Source organism: Gambusia affinis, linkage group LG08 (assembly GCF_019740435.1).
Source record: "Gambusia affinis linkage group LG08, SWU_Gaff_1.0, whole genome shotgun sequence".
In the NCBI taxonomy this organism is placed as follows: Eukaryota; Metazoa; Chordata; class Actinopteri; order Cyprinodontiformes; family Poeciliidae; genus Gambusia; species Gambusia affinis.
In genome coordinates, this window is record NC_057875.1 from 2104816 (window position 1) to 2130874 (window position 26059).

Below are 26059 nucleotides of genomic sequence, written 5' to 3' on the forward strand. Positions count from 1 at the left end.
TAAAAATCAGAAAGTCACAATGCAGCTGAGAATGTCAAAAAGAGATGATGTTACATTCAATGTTTACCCAAAGTGCACAAGCTAGAATCAATGTGTGTTTCAGTTTTTAAAGTGAAGATTTACATGATTATAAATCCTGTAGGTCTGGAGTTTGGAGACTCAGAAAACCAGAACATTACAGAGGAATTTAAAAGCCTATTTCACTAAACATTTCCGCCATAAATATCCAAAATTGGAGACGTTGACACCCTACACAGTGGTGAGCTTTCAAAAACAAAGCCAGCTGTAAGAGTTAACAGGAAGTGTTAGCTTTGGACATAAAATCTGCTGGAAATACTCTGTTCTTTTCAAAACGATTATGGCGAATTAACGAAGGGCAGCAAATCTGTCATTGGGAGTAAATCCTTTCAAATTTAAACGATTTATCTCAACTTAAAATTCTTGCTGGAAGTTATTCCTGAGTCTTCTTAGTTCTTTGTGATCCTGCCACTGATTTGCTGCACAAATCAAATGTATTTTGGCCTTTTGCACATCACCTGATGGATGGCTGTGAATACTTTGCTTGCAGAATCAGTAGCACCGATCAATATGCAAACAAAAACATGCCTGTCTCAATATTACTCATGCCTACAAGTAGCCACACATCCATTCAATACATTGTCATTATTTTTGTTCTGTTTTAGTCCATTCTGTGACTGATGTGAGAGCAGCCCATATATATTCACATTGTTATTTGTTTTAAATATTGCAAATGTAAAAGTTGTTTTGTTTTTGTTTTTCAAGCTTAAGTTGAATTGCTTCATGTTTTTCCATGCAGACAGAAATTAATTCACCAGCAGACAATAACAGGAATTTGAAATCTATCAAAACATTTGGTAAAATTCCTGGAAGTATTTTAACTTCTTTCAAAAAATAAAATAGTTGTGATTGAAATTTTTTTTAAAGATCTCTGCTCTAAAATGGATTGAAACTAACAACATTGATTTCTGTTTATTTATTTTTTTTAGCATTCTTTATTTAAGAATATTATGAAACCAACATATATGGATATGTATATTTATACATGCACTTACATAGTGCAACAGAAAAGAGAGAAAAAAGGGCTCAGCAAACATTTAAATCCATTTCAGCAATTGACATTTCTTAGAAAGATCCTCATGGGCTCACATGAAAGTGAAGTGCACAAATCCAGTGTCTTCTGTTAAGAGAGAGAGACATACAAAGGGAACTAACACAACTTTTTATAACCCATAGCATCTTTATCTGTGTGGCCATCCAAAGTGGGAAATAGCTGGGGTCCATCCACTCAGAAAAATGTTTATTTTTACATGAAGTTTTGCTGTTATCTTTGATTTCTGTTTTTGTAGAGATCGAGTCATGAAACAAAATGGAGTGAGAGCGCCCTCTGCAGACAAGCTGAAGAACTGCATTTGGCAGATGACAGATCCTCCTGTTATTTGCATAGTGGAGGTCACGCGTGTTTTTTTTCCCCCACTGCTTTATTGCTCCCATGTTGGAGCAGCTAATTAATACAGAAAATCTCTTTGAACTCCACTTCTGACTGTTGGTATAATACCAATTATAAAAGTAACAATAGATCAAAGATGTAACAGATGTGGTGAAACAATCAGTTTATTATTCTGAAGATAAATAATCATTATGTCACCAAGATGCAGAATTATAATGTCATAAAACAGTGAACCCTTACAAAGGTATTTTTGTAATAATAATAATAATAATAAAAGCAGCACAACTCTTTGAAACAAAAGCTATTTACTTGCTATGGAAAGTTTAGATTTTTAAATTGAAGAACTATAGTTTTAGATTCCATACAATTTTTGTCAAAAATGACATCAAAAAGCCCATAGTTTGCAACCTACTGATAAATAGCTTCATAAAAAGCTTCATAATAAGAATATTTTGTTTATGTTTCATCTTTAGGTGAAAACACCAAGGTAAAACTGCAATAGCTGGCATTTTAAAATTAACTTTTAATTTACAACATTGGTCAGTTCTTAAGCATATTGGCCAAAGCTATGAAAATTCACAGTTGAGGGTTAGAGAGCCACGGGCAAATTGATGCAAGCTGGGGGATAAAAATTCAAACAAAAAACAGACAAACTGCCTCATAACACCTTGTGGTTAATGTATTTACTCTATTCGGTTTTTATTTTATGTTTTAAATGAATGTAATAATAAATTGTTGCAAAAGATATGAGGAAGGAGCCCGTTAATGGCTTTTAGCTTGGAACTCCATGTCATACCACTCCGGTACAGAAGGTGGCGGTGAACATCAGTGCTTCCTTTTGCGTTACGAGGTTATGGTTAAAAAGAAGAGCGTTGCAGTTTGGTAATATTTACACTGAGATCAGAGGACAGAAACCGGTGAGTGTCGGGAATTTTAAATATTCACTTTTAACATATTAAAATGTCACAAAGGTTTTAAAGTAAGGAGAACTTGCTACAGTTATTTATAAAGACGACGTATAGACGACATTTAAGCTCATCAGCTTAAATGAGTGCTTAATCGATAAATTGTTTTAGTGTCACTGTTTATTGTCATACGTGTTTCCATTGCACAATGGTCAAATATAAGAGCTAAAGTTTATAGTTTTCATATTATATTTAAAGGTGTACTACGTCTTTATATTTGCATCTTACATTAACATTCAGGTGTGTAGAGCACTAGGTAGCTCAGTTTTATAGTAAGTGCATCAAATTCAGAGGCTACGATCCTCAGCGCAACTGTCTCGGGTTCGATTCCCGGCTCCGGTCTGTCTACTGGCCTGCTTCTCGTTGAACTATTAATGAATAAAGGCCACTTCAACTACAAAAATATTGTAAAAATGCTGCTGACACAGTCACACAGGGCAATAGACGGCATTGTACGTTTCCGTCACGTGTCTTGTGTAACGAGTTTTTCTGTTTCAAAGGTTTTAGGTCAAAGTGTCGTGATGCTGTAGTTCTAGCAGCACCAGGCTCTTCTGTTTCACAATGGGTACTACATGACCATTCGCCTGTTTGTAAACCATAAAAAAAAAACTGAACACAAACAATGATGTATTTCAAGTGTTTTAAGGATTCTGGTGTACAAATAATTTATTTTTTAAGAAAACTGGAATATTTGGTTCTGGGGTGGCTGAACAGAAGGAATCCAACAGTTGAGCCCATGTCCTGGACACGTCTGCATGTGTTTTATTCTGCATGTGTTTTATTCTGCATGTGATTTTATTTTTTGAATAGAGATTATCGAGGCTGTGGCTATCACTCTTGCTTCTGCACCTTTTTCCTTCCACTAAACCTTCCATTATGGTTTGATAAAGTTCTTTTTAAAAAGTTAACTCCTTTAGTAAAGAACTTCAACAGTCTTCCTCATGATTGTCTCAGCCAAAACAGAACATTTCTGCTTATACGTTTTATTGGTTTGATGTAATAATCTAAATATGAGAGACTAAACTTATAGTTTTATAGCTGTATAAGGTTATAGTAATTTATTTTTAAGAAAACTGGAATATTTGGTTCTGGGGTGGCTGAACAGAAGGAATCCAACAGTTGAGCCCATGTCCTGGACACGTCTGCACGTGTTTTATTCTGCATGTGTTTTATTCTGCATGTGATTTTATTTTTTGAATAGAGATTATCGAGGCTGTGGCTATCACTCTTGCTTCTGCACCTTTTTCCTTCCACTAAACCTTCCATTATGGTTTGATAAAGTTCTTTTTAAAAAGTTAACTCCTTTAGTAAAGAACTTCAACATTCTCAGACCTTTCTTTTTGATGTAATAATCTAAATATGAGAGACTAAACTTTGGTTTTATGACAGCTGTAAGACATAATCTTTGTAATTAATAGAAATACATGGAACATTTCTTATAGTGAAATTTATCTTTACACTGTAACAGACTCAATTTATTGAGACTTAATTGTTTGGATGTTTGAATTTAATCAGAAATGTTCTCATCAGATTATCTTTAGATTGAACATAATAAACTTATTAAACTTCTTCTTGTTTCAGGTTGCAGGTAGAGATCAGAGTTTTTCCACCATGGAGGCTGCTGGTGACCTCCTGAATGTCTTCAACATGGAGGCCAGCAGAATGTCAGTGACAGTTGGACTGTTCCTCGTTTTTCTGTGTCTCCTTTACTGGTAAGGAAGTTCTAGTTTAACGTCACAGTAAAAAGAAAGTACATCCTTTCTTAAATTCTCAGACCTTTTCTTTCTATCTTGGATGTTTTGTGTGAACTTAATTTTGATTTGATATTAGTTCAATAAATAATGGCATGCAGTGTTTGTTTATTTTCCCTTTCATGTGAATGCAAGTATAAATAATTGTAATTGAATAGAAATATGATGTTATACTGGAAGTTTTTATTGTACTTCAATTTCTGCTTTGATTAAAAATATCTTCCTCTCATCTTGTGCAGGTATTCAGTCTATCCGTTCTCAGTCCTCGCTCGGTGTGGAATCAAACATCCCAAACCAGTGCCTTTTTTTGGCAACATATTCTATTTCCGTGAGGTAAGATAACCTGCTATAAAAAATATAAACATTTTTTAGGGTGCACAATATTAAGAAAGATGGGTGATAATATTGAGGGATGTTGGGAGAACAACAAAACACAGGATGAATAAAGGAAAAATGTATTTCTGCTTTGGGTTTATTGCAAACCTACACATTGTAAAATGAGTCGCCCATCCAGCCACTTGAAATAAAATCCATATTTCCATCTAAGCAACTAGATTTTATTAAAAAAGTTTCTTCTGGCTGGTATCTCATGTCTTCATATTTCTGATGTTCCAAAATCTCTTCCAGGGTTTCTTCAGACCTCTCACTGAACTTATAAAAGAACATGGCAGAGTGTGTGGGTAAATTATTTATTTATCTACGTATTTATTGGAATTCCCTCACATTACTGCGTTACGGCGGTGTATTAGGGCCGTTGTAGATTAAAAACGGATTACGTTTCTGCATAAAAAAACATTCAGAAAAATGTGCTTGAAAATTTTTAAGATTAGTCTCTAGAAATTTTCTAGAAAAAAAACATGGAAATTTCTTGGTTTCCAAACTGAAAATTTTTGCAGTTTGCAACTCAGAAAATTCCCAAAGGTCAGAAAATTTTGACTTCATTCATTCAAAATGTATATATATATATATATATATATATATATATATATATATATATATATATATATATATATATACTTTTCCAACAAATTTTCATGTTTTTCTAGAAAGTCTCTGAGATTAATCTAAAAATGTCGTAGTTTGTAATAATACTAGTACGCCATTGTAGAGCATGGAATTAAAACGCAACTTAAAGTTTTTCATGTGGGTTGGTTGATCTGGAGCCTCAGTGAGGAGATGTTGTTGTTGTGGTCCAGGTATTATTTGGGCCGCCGACCCGTGGTGGTGGTGGCCGACCCCGACATGCTCAGATCAGTGATGGTCAGGGAATTCAACAACTTCCCTAACAGAATGGTGAGAACTTCGGTCACTGCAGGCGGTGTGACTTCAAAATAAGTGAAATGATTCAATAAACTTATTATAACTCCTGTATTTTTTTATTTTATTTTTCTGTTCAGCAATTTCGATTTGCCACCAAGCCCATGACGGACTGCCTGCTCATGCTGAGGAACGAACGGTGGAAAAGGGTCCGGAGTATTTTGACCCCGTCCTTCAGTGCTGCCAAGATGAAAGAAGTGAGAAAATAATGACTGAATGCTTTCATACTGCAGCCACCAACTTTAGTGCACTTATAATGGGATGTCAAGTAATAAACCTACATGCACAGTGAATATTTTAGTGTGGAATGTAGTTTATTTACCTTTTTTGTAGAGTTGCATATCTGAAAAGTTCGGCTTGTATTTGTATTCAGATTACATTCTATTTCATAGTTTTGCTTAAAATCCCAATAAAATACATTAAAGTTGTGGTTGCAACTTGACAAGATGCGATGAAATTCAGTATATATTTTATACAGAGACTGATTTTTCTTCTCACTCTGCTTTTTTGTCACACTGACATGTTTCAGATCAATAAACTAATTTTAATATCAGGCAATTTTAACCTGAGTAAATTCATTTCTTTTTGTTTCCATAATTTATTTGCACCATAACTTATTTTTTCTAACTTTTAATTTAAGTTTTATTCACATTCTTATGTTTTACTTGCTTTTATTAACAACATTTTAAAAATTTTCTGTTAGATTTGAGGAAATCTGGATTTTCTCAGGTTGATGGTTCATCACATCGTTTCTTTCTCATCAGTTTTTGTAAAGTACTTCCATCCCCTCAAAGTATTTACTGACAGTTTGGTCCAGAACAGCCTCCTTCCAGGATGTGGTTTCTGGTTCCCATCCAGGTTCTGCTCTGACCCGGTTCTGTGTAAATTTATTTAATTTTTTTGCTGCAGATGGTTCCGCTCATCAACACGGCTGCTGATGCTCTGATGAAGAACCTGAAGGTTCATGCTGACTCAGGGAAAGCCTTTGACATCCACAAGTAATCAGAGCAAACAAAACTGAACATTAACAATAATTTTATTTTATATTTTTAATTAATTTGTTCTTTTTCCTGCTGCAGGTGTTTTGGCTGTTTTACTATGGATGTTATCGCCAGCGTGGCGTTTGGCACTCAGGTCGACTCTCAGAACAACCCAGACGATCCGTTTGTCCGCCACGCTCAGCTGTTCTTCTCCTTCTCTTTCTTCAGGCCTCTCATGTTGTTTTTCAGTATGTTTTATAACTTTATCACATTTTAATTTATTTATAGTAGCATCATTTTCATGGCGGATATCTTCCCCTTTTTTACCACAGTTGCTTTTCCCAACATCATGGCTCCCATTGCCAGATTTATCCCAAACAAAAGGCGAGACCAGATGAACGGCTTCTTCATCAGCATCATTCAGAAGATCATCCAGCAGAGAGAAGAGCAGCCTCCCAGTCAGGTGGGCGTTTCATGCTGTGCAACAAACGGAGGCTTGGGAAATATTCATGGAGTTTTCCTGCCTCATCAGCCACATTTAGGATTTGTTTTTGTGGAAGACGAAATAAATTAGTGCAGGTTTCTGTTGGAAATGAGAAGGAAATATTTTCTTTACTTTTAAAAAGCAGAAATACCCCTAAAATATACCTTTGTTACCCCTAAATTCAGCAGAGTTTGGACTCTTAGTGCAGCTAAATTAGTCGCTTGGAGTCACAAAAACATCTGAATTCTGAGAAAAAAATATAGAAAGCAGAGAAAAAAAGTCAGAATTCCAATAATTTTTTTTTTTTGTCAATTCTCTCCCGTATAAAATGCCTTCCACACTTTTCAAAATCTGAAAAACAATACATAGTTTTTCTTTCATAATTTTTTAAAATCCCAGTGATATTTGGGGTTTGAGAATCTGAATGTGAGAAGTTCTGGTGGTGTGATTAACGTTTTTACAGCTTCCTGTTCTCCTGCTTTTCCTGATATCCTGAGGATTATGAGGCCTGTTTTCCTGCAGCGGCGTCGAGATTTCCTCCAGCTGATGCTGGACGCTCGAACCGGCAAAGAGAGCGTCTCTTTGGAGCACTTCGACACAGCGAACCCCTCGGAGGAGCTGGCATCCTGCTCGGATCAGGAAAACGGGTCGGCTCACCAGCAGGAGTCGCCCGCCAGGCGTCCGCTGAGGAAGATGATGACGGAGGACGAGGTGGTTGGCCAGGCCTTCGTCTTCCTCCTGGCGGGATACGAGACCAGCAGCAACACGCTGGGCTTCACCTGCTACCTGCTGGCCATCAACCCCGACTGCCAGCGCAGAGTTCAGGACGAGGTCGACGAATTCTTCACCAGACATGTAAGCCTGTCCTGGTCCGGTTTGGGAATTAGTTTTGTTTTATTTCAAGTTTACTAAGATATTTGCATTAAAAACTAAACCAAATTACTTGGTAATATTTTGTTTTTGCAGTGTAGACTTATCAAGAATTGTCACGACCATCTCAGTCTGTGAAGTAAAACTTCACAAGATGCTCAACATTCCTCATATTTATTCTTTATTGTTTGTGAAGGACTTCTCATAATATTACTATTTCATTCTCTGAATTTTACAACTTTATTCTAGTAATTTAAAACAACATTATAGCCTGGCAATAAGATTAAAGGTCCAAACAAAGGGAAGCTGTAAAACATGACGGCAGCTCTGCCCGTAGTGACATAACTTAAAAGTGATGTGATAATATCGACACAAAAACCTTAATTTTTGTGTGATAATATGGAAACAGCCCAGAACCACTCCTGGTTCTGGTCCGATCAGAACTTCCTCCTTCTGCTCTGGTTTCAATGAATCTGTTTTCTAGGATTCGCCGGATTACTCAAACGTCCAGGAGCTGAAGTACCTGGACATGGTCGTGTGTGAAGCTCTGCGGCTCTACCCGCCTGGCTTCAGGTGATCCGTTCCTGATGCTCCCGGATATTTACAGGCTTTTGGTTGTTTATTTAAAAACAGAACGTTGTTGGGAAAAAAGGCAAAATGATCCAGATTCATAAAATCTAAAAGTCTTTTTTTTCTCTTCAAGGTTTGCTCGAGAAGTCGACCATGACTGTGTGGTGAACGGCCAGATTCTCCCCAAAGGAGCGACTCTGGAGATCCCAGCAGGATTCCTGCACTACGACCCGGATCACTGGACCGAGCCGGACCGGTTCATCCCCGAAAGGTACCTCAGAGTTACTGGTTTTCATAAGCAAAAGTAACCAACATTTTGATGTGTAGGTGACGGCACTGGAAAATTGTAATGCATCAGTTGTTGATTTTTGTTTTTTATGATGTAAAGCACTTTGAGCTGCCTTGTTGCTGAAATGTGCAACACAAATAAAATTTGACTTTTTTATTTATTTTAATTTGATTTATTATCTCAACTCTCATCACTTTAATCTGACTCTTGTCAAGTGAAACCTGTCTAAGGTTTGAACAGGATTAGTTCAAATTCACGTTTCACATTTTTGAAATTCCATTTGGGTCTCGACTGTTTGTAAAAACAGCCAAAACATATTTATTGGTATCTGCAAGAAGAACCGTTTAAAAAGTCTTCAGAATGTTACATTACAAATCCGCAGGCATGGCCCGTTACCTAGCAACCCAAACAAAGTTTCGCCCATTACCTAGCAACACAAGCAAAGTTTCGCCCGTTACCTAGCAACCCAAGCAAAGTTTCGCCCGTTACCTAGCAACCCAAGCAAAGTTTCGCCCGTTACCTAGCAACACAAGCAAAGTTTCGCCCGTTACCTAGCAACACAAGCAATGTTTCGCCCGTTACCTAGCAACACAAGCAATGTTTCACCCGTTACCTAGCAACACAAGCAAAGTTTCGCCCGTTACCTAGCAACACAAGCAGTGCTCCAGCTGGTTTGGTCAGCTGGTTTCTCCTATGTATGTGCTGCACAGTGGCTGCTGGAAAACAACAGTATTTTGTTGTTGACTTTCCATCCAGAAACCAGTCGCTGCATTCTTGTTGGTTGTGCAGGAGGCTCCACCTCTGCTTCTCTAAAATGTTCTATAATTAGTAGAATTAGTGTAACTGGTCTTCCCCGTCTCCAGGTTTACACCGGAAGCGAAGGCGAGTCGTCACCCCTTCGTCTACCTGCCGTTCGGTGCCGGGCCGCGGAACTGTGTGGGGATGAGGCTGGCCCAGCTGGAGATCCGGATGGCTTTGGTCCATTTGTTCCACAGGTTCAACGTCGAGGCCTGCTCCGAGACCAAGGTGGGTGGGAAAACGTTTGACTGAAAATGAAAAACATGTTTTTTTTCAAAAGTTTCCAGTATATTCCTGTGATATTTGCATTGAATTCCCACAAGAAATGACACTAAAAGTGCTAGTAACCTGCTTTCAGATCTGTTCTTCTTGTCATTAGTCGGTCTGTCACTGTAGCTCGTTTTGATGGGCAAAAATTGTCCCACAAGTTATTGAAATAAACAATAATATTGTTGTTTTGAGACCATCTTCAAGTAACAGAATGCTAAACAATAAACTTTAAATTCTAATGAACATTTAACACTGAAACTGGAAGAGATTTTAAATATGCTAAATAAATAAAACAGAAACAATAAATAAAATAAATTATGAAGTTTCTGCAAACAAAACTGTCCCTCAAAAAAGGGCTAGTAGAGACAAATGAAGGTTAATTTTGGTTGGAAGAGAAAAAAAAAACAAATCATGCAAATGGAAATTATTGAGCTTTTAATTTATCATGCAGTTAATTGATTTATTGCTTAGCCGTTGCATACGCCATATTCTGTCCTACAGAAAAACAATCCTAGTTTTTTTTATGTTTCTTTATTTTAAATCCAAAGAATAGAAATAAAATTGTTGTCTTTTTTTCTTTTTAAGTGACTACATTTATCTAAAATTATATGTTGTCACTTGTGTGACATTTAAAGGAGTTTCATTTGACTGACCTGACAGTAAGAATGGTGTCAGATTATTCTGTTTAAAACTACTTTGTGACTGAATGAAATTTAAATAAACATTCTAAATTGATGAAAAAAATTGCCAGTTACTAATTTTCTTGCTCCACGTTTGTGTTTCAGGTTCCTCTTGACCTGAAATCCTCCAGCACTCTGGGACCCAAAGATGGCATTTATGTGAAAATAACTCACAGAAACAGAGGAGAAGCACAAAAAGACTCTCTGTCAGATGATTCGAAGCTCAGCTGTGATCCTTCTGCACGGTAGAAATGTGACAAATAATAACAGACTGACATTTTACCTATTACATTTACAATTGTGTCAGCAGTTTATAAAACTTTAAGTTCAATGGTTACTGAATGTTTGCAAACCTGGGCTCAGATGTAGCTGATGTAAGTAAAATGAACCTGTGTTCAACAACTCGTCACATCTAATCAACCTTCTGATGGATCCACAATTGAAAGATTCTGCTTTAGAATTAATTCTAGTATTAATTCCATAATTATTTTAAATAACATGAAATATTAAAGTGGAGTCCTTTTAAAGGTGCCTTTATAGATGGTTTCAAGGTTTCTTGGTCCTGAAGAGGTAAAAGACAATGAAACCTGCTGAGTTACTGACAACAAATTCACAAAAGAATCAGATCTTAACCTTTAGGAACATTAGCAAATATATGAAACAAAGTTTTTTTCTGTTTTTTTTTTTAGCACTTTATTGTATTTTGTTGCAAAATGTGCATCTGATGCATTTAATTTTTGTTTTTAATAGATACTGTGATTTAAAAATATGTATATTATTATAGATTTACATAGAATTTTTTCTGTTGATCAGAAATTGTGTAGGATAAATAAATATGAACTTTGAAGGTGAAAATAGAAATCATGTTAAGTTGTCAAATTTTGAAAGAATGTTTATACTGTTTCCTTAACTTTGTACATTTACAAAGTTCTGCTTGCTAGCAAACACACTTCCTGCTCTCACTGAAAAACACGTGCAGATCTCAAACATGGCAGATCATAACGATGAGTTACTGATGACATACAAGCTTTTCTTGATGTAAGAAATATTTCAGATCTACTTGTAAATAAATGTTGGAATTGAAACCTTTGGTGACCTCTATGTGAAGTTTATCATCTTAAAAGGAAAACATTTGCACAATAGGAGGGATTTACTTTTGATTCATTAAAATGTTCTTGGTAAACAACAAGATTTACTGGAAAGAAATTACTCCTTGCAGTATTTGCATCACTTTATAAATAAAAAGATGATTTACCTGATGGTGTTTTGTTATTTCTGTGATACCTGTGCTTGTCCTCAATTTATTTTTTACTCTTATTAAAGCAAGACATTAATTCAGAGTTTACTGACAATGCTCATGAGTAAAGAGTAATGAGCTTCTGTAAAAATTGTTTCTATTTGTGAACTTATTTTAGACTTTACCACCAGATGGCGCCAGATTATCACAGAACTGCAGCAGCTGAAAATGTAACAAATTTTGCAATTTGGTTCCCAAATGAACCGAGTCTACCTGGAACACTGAGTTTAACATGAATTTCTTCAGGCAGGCTTTTAATACCTTGACATTGTTTCCTATTTCTACTGCGGATTTTTCGTTTTCTTGTGATTTTTACTGGAGAGGCTTCGATCACCCCGGTTGTTGCTGAGCGCTACATAAATCAATCAACCAATTAATCAAAATGTTTGTGGTCATAAACTTGATGTTCAAGGGGAATGAATACTTTTGAAAAGTCTTGCAAATAAAGATTTAAAGCCCCTTTTTCACCTGCTAGAGGATGTTGGAACCAGAAGGGAAAAAAAAATACATTTTTGCTAAAGAATTTACTTTACGACTCTGAAAGTTCGTTTTTTCCGAGAAAATTTAGCTTAATCTTAAAATTTCAGAGTTTTTTTTTCTTGCAATTTTTCATTTTTCATTGTATTTATTTTGGATGAAATTTACTCCTGCTGTTTCTCAATCGCCCTGCGACAGACTGGCGACCTGTCCAGGGTGAACCCCGCCTCTCGCCCGGGACGCAGCTGGAGATAGACACCAGCAACCCTCCCGACCCCATTAGGGAAGAAGGGTGTAAAGAAGATGGATGGATGGATGGATGTTTATTAGATCTTCCTCTCACATGGCAGCTTGGATCTGCTGCCTGGTTTTCTCCACATGGTGTCACTGTGAGCATTAACATCCCACCGAGTCCGACTCCAAACTGTAAGGCAACTTTTTTACAAGCCGCCCTGTTTCTCTTCTGGTTCCCTCTGCGCTGGGAAGACTCACATTTTGATTCACACTGCCTGTTTTATGAACCAGCTGATAAAAGATACATGTGCTTGACCTCAGTATCGATGTGTTAGTCGGCATCAGAGTGGCTGCAGGCTGACCAGGACCGGTACAGCCTGTGCAGAAAGCTGCACACAAGTTCTGCCAGAAGCATTAAAGGGGAGCATTAGTAATGGGAAGACAAATGTTCCAGAAAGAGACGGTAAAATTCATCTTATGATGCCAATAAAGCTCCTCAAATTGGATTGAGGGGGTGAAAATGAGTGGAGGGGGGTGGAGGAAGACAACGGATGACAGATGGTGGGTAGCAGACAGAGATATAGGAAGAAAGGAGAGGGAGGGAAGGGCAGAGAGATGGAGCTACAGACAGTAATCAAAATGGAAAGAGGGTGATCCAGTGCAGGAAGGGATGAGAGGAAGAGGGGATAAAAGCGAAGGAGGATTGTCTCGGAGGAGCAGAGCTGCTCCTTCTGCAGTGCAGCTCAGGTCAGGGCCTCTCGGCTGCATCAACTCCCCCATGATTGATCGCTGCTTTGTCTCTCTGATTAAGATGCTTTGTCTGCTTTTATTGATATCTCGTGTTTTCCTCTGCAGTCCACTCTCCTCTCTCTCGATTAAAATTCTCACTTCCTTTTTACTTTCTTCAAAGGTCAATATCATCTATTAGATGTAAATTTGCTGACTCTGGTATTATTTTCCTAAAATGAGGAGAAAGCTCAACTTGCTTTGTGTCGGTCTGCATCAGAGAGAGTCGGCTTTTTGGGTTGTGTGGAGAAGATTTGAGCAGTCATCTGCTTACTTGCAGATACTTGGAGACATCTCAAGCTGTGTTTGAGCGAGACACAAATCAGATTTCTCAGCAAGAACCTGAACGGATCAATTCAGATCTTTTCTCCTGCCAAAAATTTTAATTTGTGTCACTTCTATACGCTGAATTACATCTGTTTTCATGCTACATTTTATTATAATTTAGCACCAGGTTTCACAGTATCGCATATTTCATCAAAAGTTGAGTTTGACATTCAAACGTGTTGAATTTGTTGATCTTCTGTAAAATGGCCGACTACAATTTCCCCAAAACGCTGCAAACGTTTGTCGCTCTAAAACCTCTGCTTTTTCGCTGACCTTAAAATTGCACAAATTGAAATTACAAAAATAAATTTGCTTAATGAAAACACATCAAGTTTACTCAAAAACTTTTGTTTTTCACTAAAAATGTTTTGCTCTAGGATGAAGTGGACTTTCTGCTGTATATTGATTAGAGCATGGAAATGTGATCAACAACTGGGTGTTACTGCTGGCGGAGAAGACGAAGGAAGTGGTAGGAGGATAATGGCGTGTTGTTTTTTAATGATTCGTGTGAAAAAACTTATTCACGTGTGAATTTGAACAGAATTTCTTATGTAACAGAAACAATTCCAAAAATGTGTTTCTTTAAGATTAATGTATAATCATCAAAGTTTTGCACACATTTGTAGCTTAAATCGTATCTCGTGTTTACATCTGTTGCTGCCATAATGTTTAATTTTCATGAATAAACTTATTCAAGTGTGATTTTAATTAGATTTCTTGTTTAATGGAATAGCTTGATTGCAAATTCTTTTTTTGACATTCACAGAATATCAAAAAGGTTTTTGTACACATTGAAAATGAAAACAGCTACTGACTATCTATTTCTACTCCTCACAACCCCATCTAAAAATAAAACCAGTGTGTTTGTTTTAACTTCATGTATGTGATGAATGTTTCTGGGTATTTCTGCACCCTGACGTCGTCCTGCAGAGAACTCGTCTGTCAGAGCTGCACGCCGTCTGTACTTCCATGTCACAGTAAACTCTCTATTGATTACTACAGAGGCATAATTCTCCTTGTGAGGTTTGTATGAATACTATACTGACACCATAGGAGATAAAAAAAATAAAAAATCATAAAGTAAAATATGAACCTTGTTAGGATATTATTTACAACTGAAGACAAGGAATTACTTTCTCAGGGGCTATTTTTATGATATTATAGAGGATTTTCTGGTCCTGTTGAAGCAAAATGTGATTTTTTTTCCCTTTGATTGTTGGAGTTATATGTCTGCATGCCCTCAGGTAGCCTGCAACCTTTTCTGTATGCAGGCCGACTGCCAGGTGGCTTCTCTGGGGATAAAGTCCCCAATTTTACGATTAATGCTACAATAGAAATACACTCCTGGTCAAATTTTTAGGACCAGTTGAAAAATAGCAAGAATTTACATTTTGCACCGTTGGATCTTAAGTTTCTAAGAAGAGCTTCAAAATGCACAAAGAAAGAAAAAATCTGAGCAAGCATTTTAATGCAAACAACCATTAAACTGAAACAAGCTGATCGAAAGTTTAAGACCCTAAAATAAAAATAAAAGTTTTTTAAAAATGACTGTAATGCTGCGCCGTTCATGTTAACCGCCTTAAAAATGCATTTTTTATGAATTTCATGTTTGGTGTCAATGTTTGCAGGAAGCTGAAGGAGATGTTGCTCCAGGTGAAACGATGGTTTCATGGAGGGCGTCTGTCCATGTAAACAACCCAAAATGTTCTCAAGTTTAACCAACTTAAATTTAAGACAATTTAAGAACAAAATGGAAGAACTGACACAAATGTACAAAAGAAAATAGTCGATACACATCTACATAGCATCCTAAAGGTTGGCAACAGATGGAAACCAGCAATCCATTTGCACTTTCCTAGGATAGACACACAAAGCGAGGTAGCTGTTCCACGAGAAAAAAACAAACTACTTCAAACACAAGGGATTAAATAGTTCTGCCATGACAACATTTAAGACCTGTGATTAATGTTATTTTATGATGAATTTAAGACAGCCTTAATTTTATATACATGACTTTTGAAGATATTTTAAGGATGTGCAGATCATTTATTTAGATCAAAAGAACGTGCAAAGTGATCAAAGAGAGGGATGTTTCCGTGGAAACAGTCCTGCAGCAGTGAAAAACCCAGACATCACCACACAGATGACATCCTTCAGTAATGAGGGACGCACTGCAACGTCATCACATAGCCAGCTGCTGTTCGATGCCGCTCCATTTTTCCACTGAAGAAAAAAGAGCCCAGATCATGATGACACCGCCTCTACTGTGAGTAGAAAACATTTCAGCTGAGATCTACTTGTCACCCCTGTAACGTTGGAAGAAGGAAGACAATTAAAATTTAACCAGATTAAAATCAATTTAACCTCCGCGTAGACCTGTTGTAATTTGGCTGCGCTGATGGTCATCTTTAAGTGGAGTCAGTTGATACAGAAATAAAGCTGGCGGGTTCATACCAGAACAGGAAAGAGAAACGTTCCAAACGGAATCCGGTGTTGGATGGAAAACACACTTCATGCTGTTCTGTTTAGAAATATAAACTTTTGGGAAAAAGAAACATTACAGTGAAAGATTATTTTTCATCAGTTTTCTTCATTATTTTTATCATAAAATGTTTAATTAGTTATTATATCAAGAGAATCACAGTAACTTATGCATTTTATACTTATTTCAATCAAAATGTTTTATGAACTGTTTTAGAACAGTTTTACAGTCAGACCCAATACATTACGGTAATAAAAATATATTAAACCCACATTTATGTATTGAAAATGTCATTTAGTTGAAATAATGTAAGCAAAAAAGTATCTTAATTAACAGAAATAAATGTTTACAAACATCCTTCTGTGTGAATGAATCTAAATACTGAAAACATAGCAAAGCTTTCTGATAATAATCCAGATTATTGGAAAGCTCTGACATGTTTATATCGAACTGCAAGTTCAGTCTGCTCAAAAATGTACTTTTATTTATGGAGAAAAATAAACAAAATGTAAAAAACAGCAAAAAAAAAAAATCTCTGGCAAATAGTCTGACCGTGAACTTCAGTATAAGTTATTAAAGATGCTACATTACAGTTTTCCTACAAGCTGTAGGGAAACCCTAACCCTAGAAATGCAGATATAAACCAGAACCGAAGCTGATAAAGAAGAGAAGAGTAATTTCAGCCTTTTACGACGCGCTCCATGTTTTTCTGTTCTCCTGAAAGCGGCACAAGGCCAGAGAGACCAACACAACCCTGCAACAGCAAAAAGAAACATTAAAACGAGACACAAGACAACGCTGCACACTCACACCCAAAGGCAATCCAGAGAGATGGAAATATTCACTCATTTTAAAACATTTTAGCAACTGCTGGACTACTGTTCTCATCATCTGACCTGCAGAATAATCGGATATTAGTTTGACAGATCAAATTAAATCATTTCAGTCATTTAACCTGAATTCAGACCTCTGAATTTCTTTTAATTTTTTTATTACTGAAAAATTCCAAACACATAAAAAAGCATATGAAAACAAAACCCTAAAACTTTCTTTTAATCAATCTCCCATCTAATTTACTTTCCTCAACCTTCAGATTTTTCTGACTTTTTCTCCTTCAAATGTTTTTTTTTCTTCGGAAGAGATTAAAGATTTTAGAAATAGGCACCAAGAAAGAGAAATGAATACGTTTTAATGTTCAGAGGAGAAAATTGCTTTGATTTTCAGTGACATTACCTTGAACTCTTGAAAACATTCGGAACAGGAAATCAGAAAGTAATCAGTGAAGGTTTTTGTTGTGCATCACAAAAAGAAGGAAATGACATTTCCTTCTTTTTATTGAGCAAATTTCATCTTTTCAGATCTAAAGTCCTGCTGATCTAAATCTATACTGGATTGAAAGTTAACAGACTATTTAATATTCAACTTTCTGTTGGGATCAGAGGTTTATACAAACATAAAACTTAATTTTAGCAACAAACATATTTTTTGTTATTAATCTGTTATTTAAGTTTTTTCAAACATCAGGTTGGTGTAAAGTGCTTTCAAATGTTTCAGGAACGTCTGAGTCAATATTTAGAAAAGAAATATCAGCATTAGCTGCTACATGGTTAGCATTAAGATGCTATTTCAAGCTAAAATAGCTTCGCTGATATGCTAACTACTTTAAGCACAACTTGAACACAACATTAGTCTTTTCCAGCATCACATCAGAAATGAACCCCCAGTGGGTTGAGAGAACCGTTGCTGTTGCTAATGAAAGTTGCTCATGCACCAGATTCACTAGAAATGCACAAATACTAAAGATGCAGCTGGAAGCCTTGTGTATTTTAAAAAACAAAACAGAAACAATTAAGTGTGTTGACATCTTTAAGTGTAAAAATTAGTGTAATTAATTAATTGAAATTAATGCGTTAAAGGCCTGGCTTTACTGCAAAACACAAAACCTTACCAAGAAGTCCTGGTCTAGTTTCTACTGCACCGGAAACAAGACAAAAGTAACTTTTCAGCAACATGTGAGAGTTTGTTTTGTGTCTATAGTTTCTTTATAACAGCAGATTGTTTAATTTATAACATGTGAAAAATATTGTTGTAAGTGAAATAATCTTCCAGTGGAACTAGTATTTTATCATTAATGTTAAGAAATTATTTAGTTAAAACAAACTCAAACTCTTGTATGTGAGTTTTATTTTATTTCAAATGTACTATGATATTTGCACTAAAACTTGGGCCAATAACATTTGGTAAGATTTTGTGTTTTTTACACATACACACCATTTTAATCCACCGTTGTGCACACAAACCCAACCAGTAAAGCTTTAGCATCTGCTAACTCTGACCTGCAGTAGGACTTGTCATCAACAAAACTGGGTGTTTTCAAGACTGCCCAGAAAAAAACAACAAAGAATCAAATAAAAGCCCCAAATTAATGTAAAGGTTTGATCCAAGGTGAGTGGATGTAAACTTGGTATGGACAGATAAACACAGATTAGATACTCTGTTCAAAGTCCCACTTCTTTAAATGTACGCTGCATCTTAAAGATGAATAAAACTACAAATGAATCTATGAGCAGATCTAAAGTAAAATTCTGAAAACGTATTCAAGGTTGGAGTGAAGGATAGAAGATGGAGAGCAGAAAGAAGGTGAAGGTCGGCCTAATGAATGAAAACAAAGGAATGATGGAGCAGCAGAGGGGAGCTGGTGAGGTGGGATGTTTATAAAAAGGGAAGTTTGTTGATAATTACGAAGAGAATTTGTGAGTAAAAGAGAGACCTTGAGCAGATAAATCAAGGCGGAAAACATCCTCATGAACACACATATTCCGTGTCAAGATGATTTAATGGAATGGTAAACTGCCTGTGAGGCTCATTAAACATGAGGAGCATCGATCCAGCGTTCAGAGCAGCAATCAGATAATCAGCAGGGGGCGAGAGGCTGCGCATGTTGGCTTCCTCAGCTGGAAAAGTGTCGCCAGAGTTCAGTTCATCAGCCGCCGCTGAATCGGCTCGGTGTGTTGGAGTGGAGCGATGATGTAATGTGTGTTTTTCCCGCTGACAGTGGCCTTGGTGGCCCAGCTGTGACCTAACCTTTTCTCTAATTAACTCTAATCAATCGAGCCTGAGGGGGGGCTCTGCTGCTTACACGCCGAATGCTGCAATCAGGGATTTATCTCACCATAAAACAACTTGGTTCGTCAATTTTGGGAAGTTTTCTGCACAGAAATATTACTTCTGTTGGGAAAAAAGGATGTTTATTGTGTATTTTCTAGAAATTTCACTTGTTTTCTTACTACCGCCTTGTGTTGGATTTAAATTTCCAAATTCAGCAAAAATATTTAGGAAGGAAGAAAAATATTTAAACAGCTTTAGTTTCAATATCTGCAGTAAGTTTTTTCAAAAGATTTGGTTGGTTTTGAATTAGTGCCGTCTACCGGACTGTCAGGTGTGAAAACAACCTGACATAACCAGCCAAGAAATAATCTCACTTGCTCCAAAGATATCCCCTGAATTGGGATCTATTATGTGGAGCTGGACGTGTTTACAAGCAGACGGATGTCTGCGATTTTGGTCTTAAATAAGAGGAAAATATGGGATTCACTGCAAAAACACATAATCTTACTTAGTACTTTGGTCTGGTTGAAATAGTCGTCCAGTTTAGTAGGACATTTTTCACTTATTGTAAATTAAGATATCTTATTCTGCTGACAGATTATTTCACTTCCAGAACTTTTCAGAAATATTAAGTCTTTAACCCTCAACCCCGGAATAAACTATGGAGAAACGGCACACAGCTGTTCTGTTGACTTAAAATAAGATCATGTTTTGCTGTAAAGTTATTTGTAAGTTAGTTTAGTTTTATTTCAGGTGAAATTTGGAGTAAGAACTAGACAAAAATACTTGGTAAGATTTTGTGTTTTTGCAGCGTGGATGGATGGATAAGACCTTTCAATGTGACATTAACAATCTTTACTGTAGCGATCACAGAGGGAGCCTCTCGATCTCTGATCAATGCTCTCTCTCTCTTACACACACACGAACACACACACACACACTTACAGCTCATTCTCTCTCTGCTGCATCCAGCTGTAATGTTTTTTTCTATTTCTCCTTCATTTTCACATCATCATGCAGATAATAAGCAGATTAGCACTTTTCTCCTTTCACCTCTGCAGATGGAAACTAAGACATAAACCTCTGTAACTGTATCTCACACACATCTCTACGCATTTAGTCTGATTCCAAGTCCTGCAGCAGATTTTCCTACAAAACGTCACAAAGTCCGCTGCAGTCCAGGTACGATGCCATGTGGGACGCCCTGGTGTGTGCTTCTCACGATCGAATATGCAAAACAAGTAGAAAAGGAGTGCAGGCATGTGTGTAACATTTTACAGAGTGGAATCTAATTGTGCATTTGGAAAAAAATAAATAAGAAAGGTTGAGAGTCTCCTTGGTGTTTGTACAAGTGTGTCTGTGTATGTGTGTTACAAAAAGACGACTGTGATTAATTTCCCCTCTGTAGCTGCGGCTCTAATTCCCGCTTGAAGTGGGAATGGTCCCTGAAAGACTCCCAGTGGAAATCACAGTCAGCAGACAGCAGCTCTAAGGAATGCTGATGAATTATCCATAAACAAGTGGGAGAAGAGGGAGAAGAAGGTGTTATATCAGGAGAAAATGAATGCAGGAATGAGGAGGAGAGGTAAGAGGAAGGGAAATGAGCAACAGAGTGACGGGAAAACTGAGAGCCACCCTGGATAAAATCACACCTGGTGCTCATCTGATCCAGATGTTTTTCCTCACTGTTGGATCACAGTTGGGCTTTTTCTAACATCTAAAAGTGGAAATGTCTGTAACATTCTTACTTTTTAAAAATAATCTACATAAACATTCATGTTTTTATGTATTCATGTAAATATTTTAGTTAAATTGAAATAATTGTGTAAAAGTGTTTTACTTTTCTTTTTAATTCCAACTGTACATCGGTTTTCCAGCATCAGACGACCTGCAGGATTCCTACAGTATTCCAGATCTGGTTGTGATAATGTTGTTAATTTAGTCACATTTGGCTTAGAATGAAGGTAAACATTTAGTCATAAAGCACTTTGTACTGCCATGTTGATGGAAATGTGCTATATAAATAAAATTACCTTTAATAGAAGAAAAAAATAATTAACAAATTTGCTCTAATCTAAACATTTAGCTTGAAGCTAAAGATTTAGTACTAAACTACTAAATCTTTAGCCCCAGACTAAATGTTTATCCACATAAGCTAAATGTTGAGGTTGAAAGTCTAATATTTAGTCTAAGATTTAGCTTGAAGTTACTTATGTTTATGAACTAAATTTGTAGTTAGTTATCTAAATATTTAGGTTATAAACTAAATATTAACTTATTTAGCTTGTGATGATCATGGTGAAACATGAGGGCTGTGTTATTTCTGACTGATTCTGCAGCATGGTTGATATTTCTTTCCTTTAGGACTCATTGAACTTTAGGACATTATGCTGCATGTCAGTAATGTAATTAAAGCTTGTGGCTGGCTGCAGCGTGAGTAACGTTTCACCAAGTAGTTTTTGTCTCTGCGCTGTTTGACCTGGAGTCCTTGCTTTCACTCTGCAGTACTTCATTATGATTAGATTTTAAAGTTATATACAATCTGTCTTCTCTGAATAAATTATGAATCTGTAATTTGGGGTGTATCCCGCTCAGTGTCCTCGCAGCCCCGAGCTTTTAGACATCGTGCAAATTGCACAGAAGGTTATTATCTCAAGATAATTTTGCCTGTAATGAACTCATAAGCTGCTTTTAATGTCTAACGACTAGTGCTTAGCAAGGAGGGTCATGGGGAATGAGCAGAATACAGCAGATGACGTATGATCCTCTTGCATAAGCGCTGCAGAAGTGACAGGAGGAATCTGTACAGTTTGCTGCAGGGAAGTTTTTAAAATTAGCCCAGAAGTTGAAGGAAGTGCTGAGCTTTGGTTGCCAGCACACCTCTGACACTAATGTGTCAGTAACTTTACCTCTGGTATCGTCTTGCTAGGCTTTATCAGCGGCTACAAGCCCAGAGGTCACTGGTTTTCTTTTCTTGGATTAGTTTAGGGAAATCCTGATTTTTGCTGACCATAACAACAATGCTTCATCTGGTGTTAAAAGATGGATCCGGACACAACGGACTGACGTTTGGTATATTTCTGTTCTGGGGATATCTTGAGATCTCCCTCTAGCTCTTGTGTGTGTTGTAGATTTTTCTGTGGAACGTAACTCCAAATTATTCATGGATCATCCTCTAATTTGCTAGCCTGGTAAAAACCGTCCTGTTGTTCTACGCTTAACTTCGTCCATTGCAGCAAAGCGTAGAGCTCTTGGCCTGCTTGGTGGATCCTGTTGAAGTTTTCAACGATTGGATCTGAGCTTATCCAATCACTAACGTTTAGCCATTACATATGTAATGCGCTAGCTCGACGCGATGAAGCTTACCGGAAATTGTGAAAACAACAACCATCCCCCTTGTGCAAAGAGAGAAGAGCTGGGCTGACCGACATTTTTAAGAATAAAATGTCTTAAACGTTCCTCTCACTCCAACTTTAATTGCTCAATATTTGCAGCTAATTTTGCTGCATTTCCATTAACCATAAAAATGTGCAAATTGAAATTACAGAAATAAGTTTCCTTAATGAAAACATACCAATTAGGGGACAAAAGATCAAAAATGATCTTACAAAAATGATGTTACTGCTGGCAAAAACCACAAAAAAGACAACAGGAAGTGGTAGGAGGATGATGTTTGTTTTGTTGTTTTTCAGATAATGTGCAGCTGGCTCCACCAGAGCTCTCACTCTTTTACACAGTTCATTAAACCACCAGGTTGGCAGATTTTTAGAATCTGACGCCATAAAGAAAAACCCGTTTTAGATCACAATTCTGATCAAATATACAGCAGGAACTGGGATTCACAGAGTTTAGAGAACAGTCAACTGCAAATATCTGAAATACACAAATATCTAAAACCACTCCCACAAAAATGCTTAGAAATGTTTATTTTAATAGTTGAAACACAGAAGATACTTTAATATGCATTAACAGAAAGAGTGTAAATCATCTTAGCACTACTGCAGAAGGTGACTTTGATCTTCATCTCTGCCTGTACGGGTACAGCCAATCAGCACCAAGGAAAAGACATGGCTCTCCAGGATTGGCTGCTTCATGTCACGTGGCATTGCACCTTGGTATTACACCAGCATTTTATTTTGAATATTTTAGATAGACTTATGATACAATAATGATATAAAGTTGTCACTTCAGTCGATATAGATAATAAATTATTTGTTTTTTGTTTTAAATATTGCCAAACTAGTGACCTGACCAGAGACGTAACCTTTTCTGTTTTGTTCCTCCAGAGATACTCTACTCACTTTCTCCTCTCATTCCACGCTGATTTTTAGAAATTATTTTTAATTTAAAAAGTTATGAGGCACAGTGGCGAAACTTTAATCTGCTGCTGTCCAAGTTACACAACTGGTTGTTGCTAGGTAACCAAAGAGTAAGATTTTTATAATCTGACACCATTTTTCTCTATTTAAACTTTTGTCATAAACAACTGTGTGTAATTTTCAGAAGGGAGTTTTTTAATGCCTGACTCCCACTGAAGTTTTATCATTATTTAGAAATAACACTGTGTACTCGCCGGCTTCTTCTCTCTTTATCAGGATGAACTCTGATCAGACCACAGAACATTTCCGTTGTTCTATTCAAACTGTGAGCCGTTCCTGAATAAATGAGACTTTAATGCTCTAGTCTAACACCAAGATCTCCGCTTCTGATTAGCTTCTCTCCCCAAGTTCAGGAACTTCTTCAACCTGTTAGATTGATTCTTTACACACATTCAAATAAAAGCATCTGGCTTCTCTCTGTGACCTTCAGAATCCCATTTGACTCGTTTCCAACCTTCTTCCCGTCTCTAAGACACAAATAAGCATATTTTTCATATTTGATGGCATGTTGTTGAATAAAGATCTTTTAATTTGTATGATTTGAAAGCACAATAATCACTCATTAGAGAAAGTTCATGCAGACATATGAATCTGTTAATGTGATGTTCTTCAGATTTAATCTTGTTTTCTTTTCAAAAATTATTTCTCTTTTCCTGAGAGGTAAGCGGCCGATATCTGAGCGATGACCACTAAATGGATCCTCAAAGTGCTTCAGTACTTTCTAATCACTATCATTAAACAATACATTGATCTGTCATCCACTAAAGGAAAAGAGAGAATACTAACTAATCATTCCTGCTGAATGATCGGCGCCTGGCCTGTAATGAAAATATGTTTGTTTACTCATCCGTCTGCCGTTAAACTCTTACACTGCTGCGTATTGTGGATTTGTATGCTCACTGCGCACATTGTACGTTTTTCATGTTTCCCTTTAGCCACTTGAATTTCAGGATTACAGACATTTTTCAAGATGGCTGCCCTTTTTGAGTCTTTTGTTGCCACAGAATGGTGCCCATTTTATGATTTGGAGGAACTTTGTTTTTGGACTTTGGCTATCCAACTCATGCAACTTTAAAATACAATATTTACAAAAATCAAATGCCAAAACTAAAACTGAGGACTCAGCAGTTTTCTGTTGGAAGGAGATGAAGCAGTGAGACAAAGACAGTAGCTGCGTTTCCATTACAAATGTCAATATTCTGCTAATGTTAAAGAAAATAATTCTGCATTTCCAGTGTTTTCATTAAATAAGAAATTAAATTATGAAATACACCAATTTCAATATGGTTAGTTGTCCCCACTATTAGCAACAGCTACCAGTTTGTGTCCAGGATGTGTGTGGTTTGCAATCCATTTTCCTGACCCCATACCAGTACCGGTCATAGATGGAGGGAAGGTTAACACTGTTAGCCTCGCTAACATAGAAAATATGAGGAAACAACTGAGATGGGATTTTTTAATGATTGTTATTATTATTAATTTAACTTTAAAACAAAGAAGGAAATTCATCTGTTAACAAATGTTGAGTGTTTCTGGCTCCTGAACTGCTGAATTGGAGCTTCATGCACCACTTATTGCAGACAAGAACTAATCGATAGACTTTCACAGCTCATCAGGTTTCTGGAAAACTGATATGCAAAGTGTTAATTGATCCTGAATAACTGAACTGACTGGTTCTTGTGACAAAATGTGATTTTTATGAGACAAATTTATCTCAACAATCATCTGCTGCTCTTTGTTTGCATTCCTTCTGTATTTGTTAGTTTCCTGTGTTCACATATTGTTATTTATGTGGAATCAGAGAAAAGGATTTGTGTCTGAAAAGTTTTTTCAGTTTCAAAAACTCTTCTTCAGTTTCAAATCTTTACTTTTACAGCTTCACTGATTGATTTAAAATTGAACTGACTAATTATTTTTTATATTCTTTTTGTTCAAATAATAATATTTTAGGCAGATAAACCTCAGAAGAACAGCAGGCAGCTCCAGATAAACGCTCCTGATGTGTGTGCAGGGTTTACCCATCGGGTAGCACTAAAATTAAACAGATTATGAAACTGAATAAATAAAAATCTGTCTTTATTAAAAAGCAGATGAGACATGGAGTTGCACCCTGGAGGCTTCCCACAGTTTTGTGGCTCATTCTCGTCTCAGCTGGGAAATGTGGAAAAATTAGACTTGACATCTTAATTCATTTAAATGTGCACCTATGCACACAACATGTTGGAATGTAGTCCGTTCAAATTAATTTATCTGTTTTCTCACTTCAGTTGGTGGAAATTTATGTCTAAAAGGTGGAAAAGTTCAACAATTTTCAGATTTTACTTGTAAAAATATCTAAAAACTTTTCCTTCCATTTCAAAAACTCAGTGAAGTTTGTAGCTGCAAAGTTTAAAGGGTGTGAATACTTTTTGAAATGGACTGTATGCCAAAACCAGGGCCAGTCTAAGACTTTTTAGAGCCCTGAGCAGATTTTCCTTTGGGGCCCCCATACCAACATGGCAACACCAGATAGTCAATCATTTCAAAG

At 36.6% G+C, this 26059-nt stretch overlaps 1 protein-coding gene across 1 annotated transcript; it reads left to right on the plus strand.

Annotated features, from left to right (window-relative positions):
• The first annotated feature begins 2334 nt into the window (after positions 1-2334).
• On the plus strand, positions 2335-11700 carry tbxas1 (thromboxane A synthase 1 (platelet)). The gene is made up of 14 exons (XM_044125027.1): positions 2335-2385; positions 4015-4145; positions 4424-4517; positions 4812-4864; positions 5381-5477; positions 5582-5698; positions 6411-6499; positions 6581-6729; positions 6814-6944; positions 7488-7820; positions 8320-8408; positions 8539-8676; positions 9558-9720; positions 10548-11700. Exons 2-14 carry the CDS (start codon positions 4045-4047, stop codon positions 10689-10691), a joined length of 1698 nt encoding a protein of 565 aa, XP_043980962.1. The 5' UTR covers positions 2335-2385; positions 4015-4044; the 3' UTR covers positions 10692-11700.
• Positions 11701-26059: the final 14359 nt, after the last annotated feature.